Source organism: Medicago sativa, chromosome 4 (genome assembly GCF_051527215.1).
Source record: "Medicago sativa cultivar Bolivia chromosome 4, Bolivia_mono, whole genome shotgun sequence".
Classification (NCBI taxonomy): domain Eukaryota; kingdom Viridiplantae; phylum Streptophyta; class Magnoliopsida; order Fabales; family Fabaceae; genus Medicago; species Medicago sativa.
The window spans coordinates 70,544,672-70,558,765 of NC_140752.1; the positions used below are offsets into that span (position 1 = coordinate 70,544,672).

At 30.8% G+C, this 14,094-nt stretch overlaps 1 protein-coding gene and 1 long non-coding RNA gene across 2 annotated transcripts; both read left to right on the top strand.

Moving 5' to 3' along the window:
* Positions 1–1,217: 1,217 nt before the first annotated feature.
* On the top strand, positions 1,218–5,071 carry LOC146931389 (uncharacterized). Its single transcript, XR_015008372.1, has 4 exons — positions 1,218–1,674; positions 3,564–3,839; positions 3,921–4,027; positions 4,531–5,071. It is a non-coding gene; the product is annotated as an uncharacterized LOC146931389 (long non-coding RNA).
* A 6,023-nt stretch (positions 5,072–11,094) lies between these two features.
* Positions 11,095–12,792, top strand: LOC146931390 (lignin-forming anionic peroxidase-like). The gene is made up of 4 exons (XM_085702891.1): positions 11,095–11,444; positions 11,545–11,736; positions 11,823–11,988; positions 12,117–12,792. The coding sequence occupies exons 1-4, from the start codon at positions 11,238–11,240 to the stop codon at positions 12,512–12,514; spliced, it is 963 nt and encodes a 320-aa protein (XP_085559017.1). The 5' UTR covers positions 11,095–11,237; the 3' UTR covers positions 12,515–12,792.
* The last annotated feature ends 1,302 nt before the right edge of the window (positions 12,793–14,094 follow it).

The window sequence follows — 14,094 nt, forward strand, 5'->3', positions numbered from 1 at the left end:
GGTTTTAGTGACGCAAATATCTGAGGTTGTAAATTCCGTCGCAAATTGTGACGGATTTTGCAAGGGGTACTGTTAAAATGTCATTAGCGACGAATTTTGCGAGGGTTTCTTTCGTCGCTATCTATCCGTCATAAATTCCGTCAGAAATTGATTACCATGTTTTGTGATGGATTTAGTGACGATTTTATCCCATCTATAACTATTCGTCACATATTCCGTCGTAGATTCCCCTGATGCTTAGTGACGTTCTTGGATGCCGTCACAACATGATTTTCGCAGTTTTTGTATTAAATGATGCAAAAGTAAATTAATTAAAATTTATGGGTTTGCTGAGACTTAAACCCACAACCTTGTAGTATCAACCAAGGCTATTTACCACCACACCATGGTGCCTCCTTTGCTATTTTGTTTAATTGGATTTTATTAGTACTAAGTTGTTTCAAAGACAAGATTTTTTTTCCATGGATAATATGATTATGTTTTACAATTATAATTCATCTGGGATTTTGAAAGATGCATAGTTTTGGCCTAATGATCTAATTGGTTTGTCATATGTATAAGAGCTGATCTTGAAATTACATTAGCCTAGAGTTCAGATTTTAGTGGCGTGGGCTGATCTGGTATGAGTCTCGGGTTGTGCTTATGTTAGTTTAGTTTTTAATTTTTCTTTTCTTTTTCTGGGCAGTAGCAGTTTTGTGCAGCTGGTTTGTTTTGCCTTTGTTGTGGTACTTGACTTAAGTTTGATGTATCTGAGTCATGTAGTCCTAGTGCTAGCTAAGTATAGGGTTTTGTTTTTCCTTGATGCGTAAAATTTTTGTGAATGTTGTTGTTATCTTTGGTGGTTTCCTTAATATATTTTATCTTGATTAAAATAAATATATAAATAAATACAATAAATTTTATAACTTCGGGTTGAATAAGAATAGTGATATAGAAATTTTCTGATGACTTTGTTTATGTGAAGATTATGAGATATTAGGAATTGAAATTTGATACTCTTAAAATTATTAGCTATAAGTTTATGTGGAATGATTTTATTTTTTAAAAAAGTATTAAGATGAGATGAAATGATTTTGACTATTAGATTATTTTTTTTAGGACAAAGTCTTGGAGTAGATAAGTTTAGCATTATGTCTTGTTGTTGAGTTGTGTTTCTTTACCTTATTCTTGTTTCTCGCCGTTACTTTTAAAGTTGGAGATGTGACAGAAGATTCTCTTTTGTTGGGTGTTACTTTAGAAATGTTAGTAGAATTTGATTGAGTTAGACCTTTTGTCTTAAGATCCCATTGTCTCCATTTTATTCACCACCTAGTCACACTAATTGTTCCTATCTATCGAACATTTTTTCTGTGTTCAAAAACATATTTTTCATGCTTGTATTAAACAAACAAGTTGTCCAAATTCATGATAATTCATTGGTTTGATTTCTATTGTGAAATTGGTGATGACATTATTTTTTTGTTGTGAATTTTTTTTTGTTAATTCTATAATAACTTGTATCCTTGTATTTTACTACTTGTTTAATTTTGTTTTTATAGGTTTGAGCTTGTTGTTCAGCCCCCACGTGACATTACAAAGATTATGCAACGTCTGTATCAAGGGACTTGGGCAACTTATGGAGAGATAAGGAAAAATGACAAGGATCTTGCAGACTTGTGGTATAACGAGTTTCAGGTACCGTCCTTCTCTTCCTCCAACTTATGTTTAACGTCCTCGTTGTTAGATTTGTCGCTCAGTCCATTTTTTATTTGAAATTGCTGGTATATATTCTATTCCACCGCACTGCCTACCATCATTTTTTGCTCCCTCCCAACTTTGGAGGGTATGGAATGGAATCTGTTACTAGTCTCTTATCAAAATTATAAAATGAAAAGTTAGACCAATTAACATATATACAGCTCTAAGGTGATGTTGTTTTCTGATTGGCACTAACTATAACTTCTCCAGTGGAGCACCACCCTTTTCTTAATCTCTTTTTACATGAAATCAAGGAAATTATATGCACTTAACTACCATCCTTAATAAGTGTGAAAAAGTACTTCTGCTTATACTTGAGTATGAAGTGAGTCCATGATTCCCTTATCATAGAATTCTAATGCATCAATTTTGTGACAAACTCCCAATAGAATCGTAACTACTAACTTCTTCAGTCAAACTTCAATTACACTTTGAAACAGTAGCCATATCTTATTGAATCCTGTTGTGTTTGAAGGTTCACAGACATCTAGTCGGAATTTATGATTTTTTTATTTACTTTTTTTTTGACTTTTTATACTAGTACAGATGAGAATACATCAAATGTAGATGCACAATAACATTTTAATATGTCAAATAACTGATGCTTACTTTTCAAATGCTATATTATAGCCATGTGATATGCTATAATTTTTTTGAATTCAGTTTATCAATGTGTCAGTGTCCTTTTGCACCCATGTCCCATGTTGTATACATGCTTTCAAGGTGTCTAGCCACTGACACTGCACTCCACTATTAACTATTATGTTTTATACAAATCTTTGGTGTTTGCTTTCTGATTGGGTTATCAAGAACTTACAATGCCTTGTACTGATCTTTGAAGTAACGCGTACCATTTTAAATTGGTAAAATCTACTTTTGAGATTACTAGATGATCGTGATGGTATTAACGTGAAAGTTCTTGATTTCACAATTTCTTTGGCTCCCATTTTTTCATCAATGTAGGAGTTGATGTTAATTTAGTCCAAAATATGTTAAGCTCTTATGTGTCATCTACTTGTGTCTCTGTATGCTAGGTATTAAAATTGTATTTGCTTCTTGGCTTTATTTGTTTGTTTGTGTTGGTCTACTGGAGAATTATGCATTTACCACTTTCAATGTTTTGTCCTTGATGGTAATCTGATTATGATTGAAATGCAATTGCTAAATCTATAAACAGTAGACATTTTTCATTCTAATGTATACGTTGAAGAACTCTTTCGGTCTGATGTTCTTGTATAGAATTTTATATGTATACGTTTGAAAATGTATAACATCTTCAAACGAGCACCATCCTATGATTTTTTTTGGCAGTGAAGTAGAAAATACATAGTTGATGTAGTGTCCTACAGTAGCCATAGTAAATATGCAAGTTATAATTTAGGCTACCAATGGAAATATAATTCCAAGAAGATTGAAACACAACTTCTGATAGTTATGTATAGCAGCCTTTTCGAATTTTTGGAAGGCATGTGAACAATGTGGAGGCCTAAAGAACATGACAATTTCTCTTTTCATTTTTGAAATTGATCTTTTTTTCAACTGTCGTCGGTACTTTTTTAATTGTTCACCTGCCTTTAATAATGTCCGGTGGTGGTTAACTGTTGTTGGGTCAACGACAGTTGGAGAAAAAACAATTTCAAAAGTGAAAAGAGCGATTTTTAAATAACATATCTGATAGAGAAGAGCCAATAAAATAGAATAAATCAATAGAAACAAGAGAATAGTGGTGAATATTAATAACTCACAAAAGAGTTACAAGTTCAAGAGCAAAGCTCCTAGTTTGATGTTCGGTTTATCCTATATTATTTACATTGCTTGTATTGCAGAGGATATATAAGTGGCTTCCTGAGCATGAGCAAGACATAATGAAAACTTATCATCATAAGGCAACTAGTGGGTACCAAAATACAATGTATCGGGTACAAAGAGGAATAGACAAAGGCGAATGGATCCCTATTGAATTGCATGAAAAATTGGAACAAAATTGGGAAGATAGTAATTGGAAGGACAAGGCAGAAGTTAATAAGCAAAATAGAAGATCCTCTGGTGGTCCGTTGCACACTTGTGAGTCAATTCCAACAACTGAGCATTCTAAAAGATTAGTAAGTAAACAAATTATATTTGTAGTAAGGCATAATGATTTAAATTAATAATAATACTAATCTATTTATTTTGTACTATAGAAAACTGACTCAAACCTGACTCCAACCTGCTGGGAGGTGTATCTAAGACACACAAAATGAAAGGCGATCCATCAAAGTGGGTATCCTCCAAATCTCATATGGTTGCAGTAAGTTACAATTCAATGAGATTATCATTTCTAGCCTTTTGTCAAATACATAAAACAATTGAAAATTTTCTGGAATTAGTTATATCCTTTTTTGGACTTGGTATGCTGGTGGAAAGTCAAGGTGATTAGAAATACTTTAAAATTAGTATTTATAACTGTCGTCATGTGTATTGATGCATGGTGCTATATTATAACTCTGTCATCATGTGCTACAATTGTTTTTGGTTATCTAATCATGTATATTGTCGTATGTTACTTGCTTTTGTGCCATAGTTTTTAATGTTATCCATGCTTATTATTGTTCATCAGGTTCTGACATCTGAACATTATAATCTTATGTTTCTTCTCTTGGAAAGAAGTCATGATAACTTAGTTATTAATTAAAAGCTAGTTTTAATTTGTTTAAGATGCTATTGGTTGGTTTATATATGAATTTAATTGTAGTAATTAATTTAATTTCATATTTTTGTCCGTAAGAATTATGACGAACTCTAATTTTGTAGGATGAATATGAAAGACAGGTTTTTGAAAGGAACTCACAGCAAACATAGGGGGATGATGTGTCTAATGACCATCAGTCAGACAACTTCATCTTCTTGGACATAGTTGGAGGAGTCGACAAGAAAGGGCGCATTTATGGTTTGGAGACAAAGGTAGGAAAATACAAGCCTTCTTCATCCAGATCATCTGACGGCATCTCACCATATGAATATAAGCATATGAGGATTGCAATATCTAAAATGTCAGCTGAAACATGGAACTCAAGGAGCGGTTGAAGACTAATGAGGAATTGATTCGTGCATCACAGGAGGAGTCACGTTTAGCTCGAGAGCAGTCACAACAGTCACAGGAGGATTCACGATTGCTCCGAGAGCAGTTCCAGAAACTCATGGAGTCTTTTTTTTACACAAGGCCATTCACATCTACTTCCTTATCGACCTCATCGTCCGAGTTAGGATTAACATCTGTGTCCACCTACTTAATTATTTATCATATTATTTTGAAATTTTGATTATAACTTTTAGTTTAAAGTAAATGTTCTAATACTATTTAGTAATTATTTCAATATATTTTGATGCAAAAGATAAGTTGTGTGATTCTTGTGAACGCAATGTATTTTACAAGGTGATTTTCATCACCTTGTTTTATATTCCAAAAGTGTTTTGAGAAATAACTGAGAAATTTCCCAAACTAATTTTAAGGCAAAAAAAAAATCATGTGTTTTGAGAAATAACTGAGAAATTTCCCAAACTAATTTTAAGGCAAAAAAAAAATCATATTATCGACGAAAAATTTAAAATTCACAAAAGTTTTGTCCTGCAGTGTAGCGTCGACCGCCGTTGCGACGTTATTCAAATTCCCAGATGTTTTGCGATGGGTGTATTCTCTCAGTAATTTGCAATGGGTTTTTTCCCTAAGTAATTTGTGATGGATATTTATTACGTTGGATTTTTGTGACGGAAAACTGGGTTATGTATATCCATACTAAGAGAGGTTTAGCGACGGATTTTTGGTGTTTGTGACCGAATGTCAGCCGCCGTAATGTGTAACACCCCGTTTTCCCAGCGTAAAATTTTCATAAATAAAATCACAGTTTTTCATCATAAAACCGAATGTCACATTTCTTAAAAATCATAAATGGAATAAATAATAATTTATCCTTCAAAACGTTCAACAACATAATATTTAAAACTTCACAGCGGAATAGTTTGACAACTTAAATAATCTTTGGCACAAGGGCCTCAATATAAAATCTCATAAAACTTAGTTCAACATCAATTCTTGAAAGATTCATAAAGTAATACGTAAGGAACAGAAAGTAAAGATATAATCTCATCCCGTTACGTATCAGAGCACCTAAGATACACACACACTTGTGAGGATCCACTCACGACAGCAACTAATCTTAGTTACCTGTAAGTTACCCATACGAAGAGCAACATTTTTAAGCAGAAGGGGTGAGATTTCACAAGCAACAATATTAAGCATATAACTCATCAATTACATTTAACAACATACACTTCATATAATTCAACAATTATATTCAAATACATCGTTATCATCAATTCATCTTAGCAATGTATATCTAACACCTTAACTTCATTGATTAGGATCACTATTCATCATATGACAGTCTTAATCATCATCACATATCATCAATAACATCATCACATATCATCATTATTAATCATAACATCATCACATATCATCATTAATAATCATAACATCATCACATATCATCATTAATAATCATAACATCATCACAAGGTAATTCGTTAAAACATCACAACTTAACAACTTGACTTGACAATGCATCTAGACTCAACTATACAACTCTTAATGTCTTAAACCATCTCGAATCATCATGAAATGCAAATGCATGTGGTACCATTCTAGGACATAAGCCATCATCGTCGTTGAGCATAAATATACTCCTAGGGCATAAGCCCTCATCGTCGTGGGTTGAGCAAAAGCTCCTAGGGCATAAGCCCTCATCGTCGTGGGTTGAGCAAAAGCTCCAGGGCATGAGCCCTCATCTATAAATGAGTATTCATGGACTCAACATCTTACGTCTTAGAAACTTCATGAACATCTATGACATCTTAACAACTTGACGACTTCATAACGACTCGACGACTTAACAACTTCATATCATCTTAACGTCTTAACATCTTAGCATCTTAAAATATCATATATAATTCACATTAATACTCATATAACAATATCACATTGATAATATTAACAGCAACATGACAACACACAATTAATTCATCATAGATCATCGTATTCAAGTATCAACAATTCATCATGCATCTTTGTAAGAACATAAATAATCATGCACAACATATTTTCATGTCAAACCAAGGCTACCGGAAAGATATCACAATTATCAACAACTTTCATGTTTACAACAAAGATCAATTCAAAACAGAAACACATGAACAAAACGCAAGAACATGAGACAGAGAATGCTGTCACCGTACAATTTCGCTAAGACCTCCTTGGAGTATTTTCATCATAACTCAAAAACTAAAAATCATATTCACGTCAAACCAAAGCCACTGGAAAGCTAACAAAATTATCCAAAACTTTCATGTTTACGGCTAAGACCAATTCTGTACCGATCAATACCAGTTTTCATTTTAAATTCGGAAAAGTTGTGCTGAAAGTCCATAAAAATTCACTGTGACCTACGTGCAGTAATTTGACCATAACTCAAGTTCTATAAATCCTTTTGAAGTCAAACTAACGGCATTAGAAAGCTAACATCCATATCTACAACTTTCGTGTTTACACCTAAAGCCAATTCAAAACTGAAATGTGTGAAAAAGATGCAAAAACATGAAACAGAGAATGCTGTCAAAGATAGCTCTCGGGAAAACTCCATTTTTCATCCCAAAATCCCAATTTTGAATCCCCTAAGCCCAAATTTGGTCCCAAAGTTTGTTTAAACGTTTCTAAACATGAAAAGACACCCAAATCCATATAAAACTTGAACTAAAACACACTTTCAACAAAAATCACCATTTGACCCATTTTTCATGAAAACCTTCAAGAACAACATAAATTCACTTCAAGTTCTATGATTATGATTACCCATTGCATCAATCATTAACAAAAACATATCATAACAATAACAGCAACAAGCAGCCATGAATTCATCAACAACAACATTATATTTCATCAATTTTGAGTGAAACCTAATTTCTCTAATCATCAAAATCAAACAACAACCATTAATTCTCAATTCTTCACTTAAACCCTAATTCTCGATCTCTCAAAAACTCTTCCTACAACTCGTTAAATCTAATTGTTAGAATCATACACATAATAAGATTGAATGCTAGTCTCACCCTTACCTTAGAATTATTGATGCAGCCTCTTCTCTTTTCTCTTTGTCTTCTCTTCTCTTCTCTCTAAACCTTGTTTTCTCCAAAAACTGATCGTACGTTCTATGTCTTTCTAAACCTAACTTCTCTTATTTATAACCCCTCATCTAATTTCTCTTACACATCAAAATTACTCTTTTCCTCATAATCTTATTTATTTCTAAATTAAATATACATCTCTCCCACTTAATAATATTAATACACCAAATAACACATAATAGCATATTTCATCAAAATATATATGTATATAATATTTTAACACCAAATAACAAATATACCTCTTCACTGAATAACAAATATATTTCTACACCAGATAACATATATATTTCCACACAAAATAACATATATATTTCTACACTAAATAACATATATATTTCTACACAAAATAACAAATATATTTCTACACCAAATAACATATATATTACTACACAAAATAACAAATATATCTCTACATCAAATAACAAATATATTTCTACACAAAATAACCCCACAACTTAATATTTATTTTATTTTCGAATCTTATTTTATTAAACAATAAAATAAGTCAAAACGTCTCATAAATTTCTCTAAAATCATATAAATCACATAAATCTTATAAATCACACTAATCATATAAATATATTCTAAAACTCATTAAAATAATTAAATAATCGAAACGGGCGTTACACAATGAGTGACGAAATTGATATTCCCTCGCTACATTTTTTCGACCCCTATTATTACGACGGATTATTGCAGCGTCGCAAAATCCTTCAGAAAGTCATTTGCTACGGAATTTTGACTATTTTGCAACGTAAAGCAGCCATCGCTAAATCAGATTTTTCTAGTAGTGATCTTTTACATGGTGGCAAATATAATGAAATGAAATAAAATATATTTTTAAGAATAACATATCAAATTCAATCTAAAAAAAGTTACAATAATTTTATCTATATAAAAAAAGGTTGAATATGTTTTTGATCCCTATAAAATTGGGGCCTTTTAAGTTTAATCATTACTTAATTTTAATAGTTCTTTTAGTCCAAAAAAAAAAAATTTAGTACCCAGTATTAGTCCCTCCTCAATTCAAATTTGTTTAATTTTATGCTTAAACTCTTGAGTTTTTGCTGACGTGTTAAGAACATTACTAAAAGTTTCTCTGCAAAAAATTGTCGCAAAATTTGATTTCTACTTCCAGATTTTGTTAATTTTATCTTTAACTTCTGCCGTTTTAAAAAATTCATATTTAATTCGTTTTATGTTAAAAAAATCTAAAATTTAGTAAATGAACCTTTCATAGTGTTCTAAACTTGTGTCAAAAAAATTGTTCAAAAATTTGAGAGTTTAAGGATAATTAAACAAACTTTATTGTAACAAGGACTAAAATTAGAAGTAATTTTTTTTGTAGGGACTAAAAAACCTATTAAAATTAAGTAAGGACTAAACTTAGAAGTTCTCAATTTTATAGGGACCAAAAACATATTTAACCCTATAAAAAATGTAAATTAAATAGACATAAAAAATAAAAACAAACAATAGCTATTTAATAAAAAAATTAAATTAAACTCGACAATGTTTAAAGAGTCAAATTGATGTTTATAAAAATAAGAGTGAAATTTATTTATAATTGACTTTATATGTGTTTTCAATGTAAATAACTACATTTTTACAAGAAAGTCATTGTTCATTTTATTTTTGAGCTTTGTCTTTACGGTTTTAACAGTAACAAAGCTCTCTTTATAGATGTTTAATATATATATATATATATATATTTGACAAAAAATTGTTTAAATTATTAGAAGTGTCAAAATAAGATGAAAAAAATCTATCAAACAAGAGTGAGTTAATCTGTTGAGTATCATATTTCTCACAGTTTTTAACAAATAAACTTATTTTGAATAGCCAAATATATTTATTAGAATAACTAAACATAAAATATACCATTCATACATATGAACACTCAAACATATTATTGGGTTACCAAATCTTACTTGGTCATAGGCATCGCCCCTGTATTTCGAATTGACCACCCTTACTACATGACAAATTCACAGGTGCCTTTCTTTTTTTGACCAGAGGGATAACGGTATTTGATCGTGACATATTTTCACATTTGCATAAGTAAATACTAAATAGCATTATTTTTCTACTAAAATCAAGATTATCTTTAACATTCACTTTTTTTGTTAAATGAAATTGATGTAAATTTTACCCCTTTACGTAAGACCTATTTTTAAAGTGTAATACATATAAATTTCAGTTAATTAAAAAAATGATGTTAAAAAGAATGTTAAGAAGAGAATGTTCATAACACTTTAAAAAAAATATTGTATAAAGTTCAATCCCTCTCTTCTAAATTTTAAGCAATTCGATTTCTCCAATATTTTTGTCAAAAACAAAAACAAAAAGTTTAATCTCCTTTTGCAGTTGACCTCAAAATTAATCAAATCATCTGTAAATGTGACATGTAGTTAAATATAATTTACTATTACAAGGGATATGTAGAGAGCTTTCAGCGACGTGAATATGTTACTTGAGTCAAAATCCTCTCATTTTTTGCATAGCAAAATTTAAGAAATATAAACACAATAATTTTATTTTTGTTTGACCAATCATCAATACACGCTTTATATCCCTACCAACTGAGCTAAGCTCACGGGGATATGAAATTTCATTATATTCTATACTGCTTCAAAATTTTAGAATATGAAATTTGTTCTGCTCATCATGAATATTTAAACAATGAAATAAACTCTCTATTTCATTCTATTCTGCTCCATTTTATTATGTTTTATTTGGTTCTGTTTCACCAATCTGAGCATAACCTTAGAAGTTTAAGTCTTTGTTTACAACTACAAGATTGATGCAAAATTGGTTTATAATGAATAATATTTAACGTTGACTCTTGATAATATACAAGCAAAAAAAGGAAATATTCAAATCAAATTAGGAAAATATTGAAAAGTACTAAAACATAAGTGTCCATGATGAACTGGCATTGTCAACCAAAAGAGAACTGGTCACTATAATATAATATATTGTCAAAACTCAAAAGGGAAAAGGTTATCTTGCATCTTAATCTATCATCAATGAACGCGTTGCAACTTGCAGCGTGCATTAGTGACCATGAAATATTCTCATACAACAAACTATATGTATACATTCTATAAATTCATGAGAACTCGCATCCTCTTCTCCATCAACCAATATCATCTCTTCAACATTTTCATTCTCGTTAACATCAATAAAATTACGTTTTTTCTTTGATAATCTTGTGCGTCAAGTAAAAGAAAATAATTATTCGACTCGTATAAAGTAATTAACATTCCAGTTTGCATCTGATGTCTTTTAGAATTACGACTAGTTTTATTGTCACATTGGTGCTGCTAAGCTCAATATGTGATGCACAATTGTCTTCTACGTTTTACGATGGTACATGCCCTAATGCACTAAGCACTATCAGAACTGCGATTCGTACTGCTGTTTCTAAGGAGCGTCGTATGGCTGCATCTCTCATTCGTCTTCATTTTCATGATTGTTTTGTCGAGGTAATTAGTATATTAATTCTATACATGTATTTTGATTAATCATATAAAGTATTAATTATGATCATATTAGTTAATTGATAAAATCATACTTAATTTATAGGGTTGTGATGCATCAATTTTGCTAGACGACACCTCCACAATTGAAAGTGAAAAGAGTGCACTTCCAAATCTTAACTCTGTAAGAGGATTTGAAGTTATTGATAAAGCAAAAGCTGATGTGGAGAAAGTATGCCCTGGAGTTGTGTCTTGTGCTGACATTGTAGCAGTAGCAGCTCGTGATGCATCATTTGCTGTAAGTTTATGTTAATTTGAAATTTAATATACAACAATATCATAATATATACAAACAATGACATATTTACATTTAAAATGATGCAGGTGGGTGGTCCATCGTGGACTGTAAAACTCGGAAGAAGAGACTCTACCGTTGCTAGCAAAAGTCTGGCCAATTCAGACCTTCCAAAATTTACAGATGATCTAACAACTCTTATAACCCATTTTACCAATAAAGGTCTTACTCTCAAAGATATGGTTACTTTATCCGGTAAGTTCATTTCTAATCCATTTGTTTCAAACATGTACATCTTTATATTTGTGTGTATGACTGATTTGCAAATTAACCTATGCTTATTCGACAAATTAACATTGGTCAATTTGATTTTAACTCATCAGGTGCTCACACAATCGGACAAGCTCAATGCTTCACTTTTCGTGACAGAATATACAACAATGCAAGTGACATAGATGCTGGATTTGCTAGCACTCGTCGACGTGGTTGTCCATCTTCAAGTACCACCGCAAACAATCAAAAGTTGGCTGCCCTGGACTTGGTTACACCAAATTCTTTTGACAACAACTACTTTAAAAATCTAATTCAGAAGAAGGGTCTTCTTCAATCAGATCAAGTTTTATTCAGTGGAGGATCTACCGATTCTTTCGTTTCTGAATACAGCAAAAATCCTACTACTTTTAAATCAGACTTTGCTGCTGCTATGATAAAGATGGGAGATATCCAACCGTTAACCGGATCTGCTGGAATCATAAGAAGTATATGCAGTGCTATCAATTAATTTTACAATTTTTTTTCTTCATCAGCATGCATCATTCGTTTGCCAATTGCTATTAATGGTGACTGTCTGTGTTTTTCATCATTAAATTAATTCTTTTATACATTTTCGTTCCTTTTTCTACAATTGTACGGTGTTTATATAATTATTTATTATCAATTCATTTTATTGTATATGTGTTGTACATGTGGTGATCTATGTAGCTATTTCATAGTGATCAATAAATTGTAATATATTTTTGTTATATTATTTTCTCCTCTAAATTGAACATTCCATCTTGAGCACGAAGTCATGAAATTGCTTGCGTGAAAATTTTGAGGACGATTCAATCTTTGTGTCTATGTATAGGAACTGATATCTATGAATAAAAAATAATAATTAATATTATTTTTATTATTATCATGTAGTTTTTTTTATCAGTAAAGTTAACTGTTATTATCAACCAACAAAATAAAAAATACGGTGACTAGTCTAAGAACAGACCGTCATAGTTAAAGTATGAGATAAATACCACAATTTTTTTTTTTTGAAAGAGAGATAAATACCACAATTTAAACATCACTATTGTGTGTGTTCTAATTTATGTGGGACCCCCACATTTTAGTTTTTTAATTCACACCGCACTAGCTCGAAATTGTATTATTACTTGTGTTTAATCTTCCAACCTTTCAATTTCCTTCCAACTTCACACCAATGTTTCAACATTATAAAATCACATGCATTTGTCTTCACGAGTTTAACTCAGTTGGTAGGGACAATGCATAATAAATTCAAGGTCCGGGGGCGAACCCCGACCACCACAAAAAAAATAAATCACATACATTTATTGGTTGAGTATGGTATCTACTCTCTCCATTTTTTTTTTTATCTTTTTATGTTTTACCTCTTAGCACAAGTCTTAAGGAATAATTAAAGTACATAAATAGTTGTATGTTTTAGACTAAAATGTCATTATTATGATTAAATTCACATGTGATATAACAAATATCACAACTCTTTAATAGTTTTATGGTGTGTTTTTCAACAAATAAGGATAAATTTGGAAAAAAATATTAAATATACTAAAACATCAAATATTTTGGAATATAGTTTTTTGAAGGAAAATATTTTGGAATATAGTTGAAGTCCTAAAACATCAAAAGAAAGAAAATAGAGGGAGTACAAAATTTTGTTGGACTATGAAAGATTCAATCACTTGCCTCATACCTGAATATAAAAACCATAACCTATCAGTCCTCGATCTAATATGGATCATGCTAAGGTTTTTAGTGATCTCTTGTATGACATGGAATCAAAGATTTTTGTTTTGTTTTATACTTATATATATATATATATATATATATATATATATATATATATATATATATATATATAGAACATATCTAATGAGAATGACTTCTTTATATGAGAATGTGAGAATGCATTATCAACCCTTTAGATTTAAATGAAAGACTTAGATTTAATGTACCAAAATAAACATTACGTGGACCATCATCACTTTCTTCTTTTGTGTTATCTTCTTTCTTCCAAGCAAACTGTTCCTGTTCCTATTCCATTCTCCTTCGTGATTACTTCATCACCAG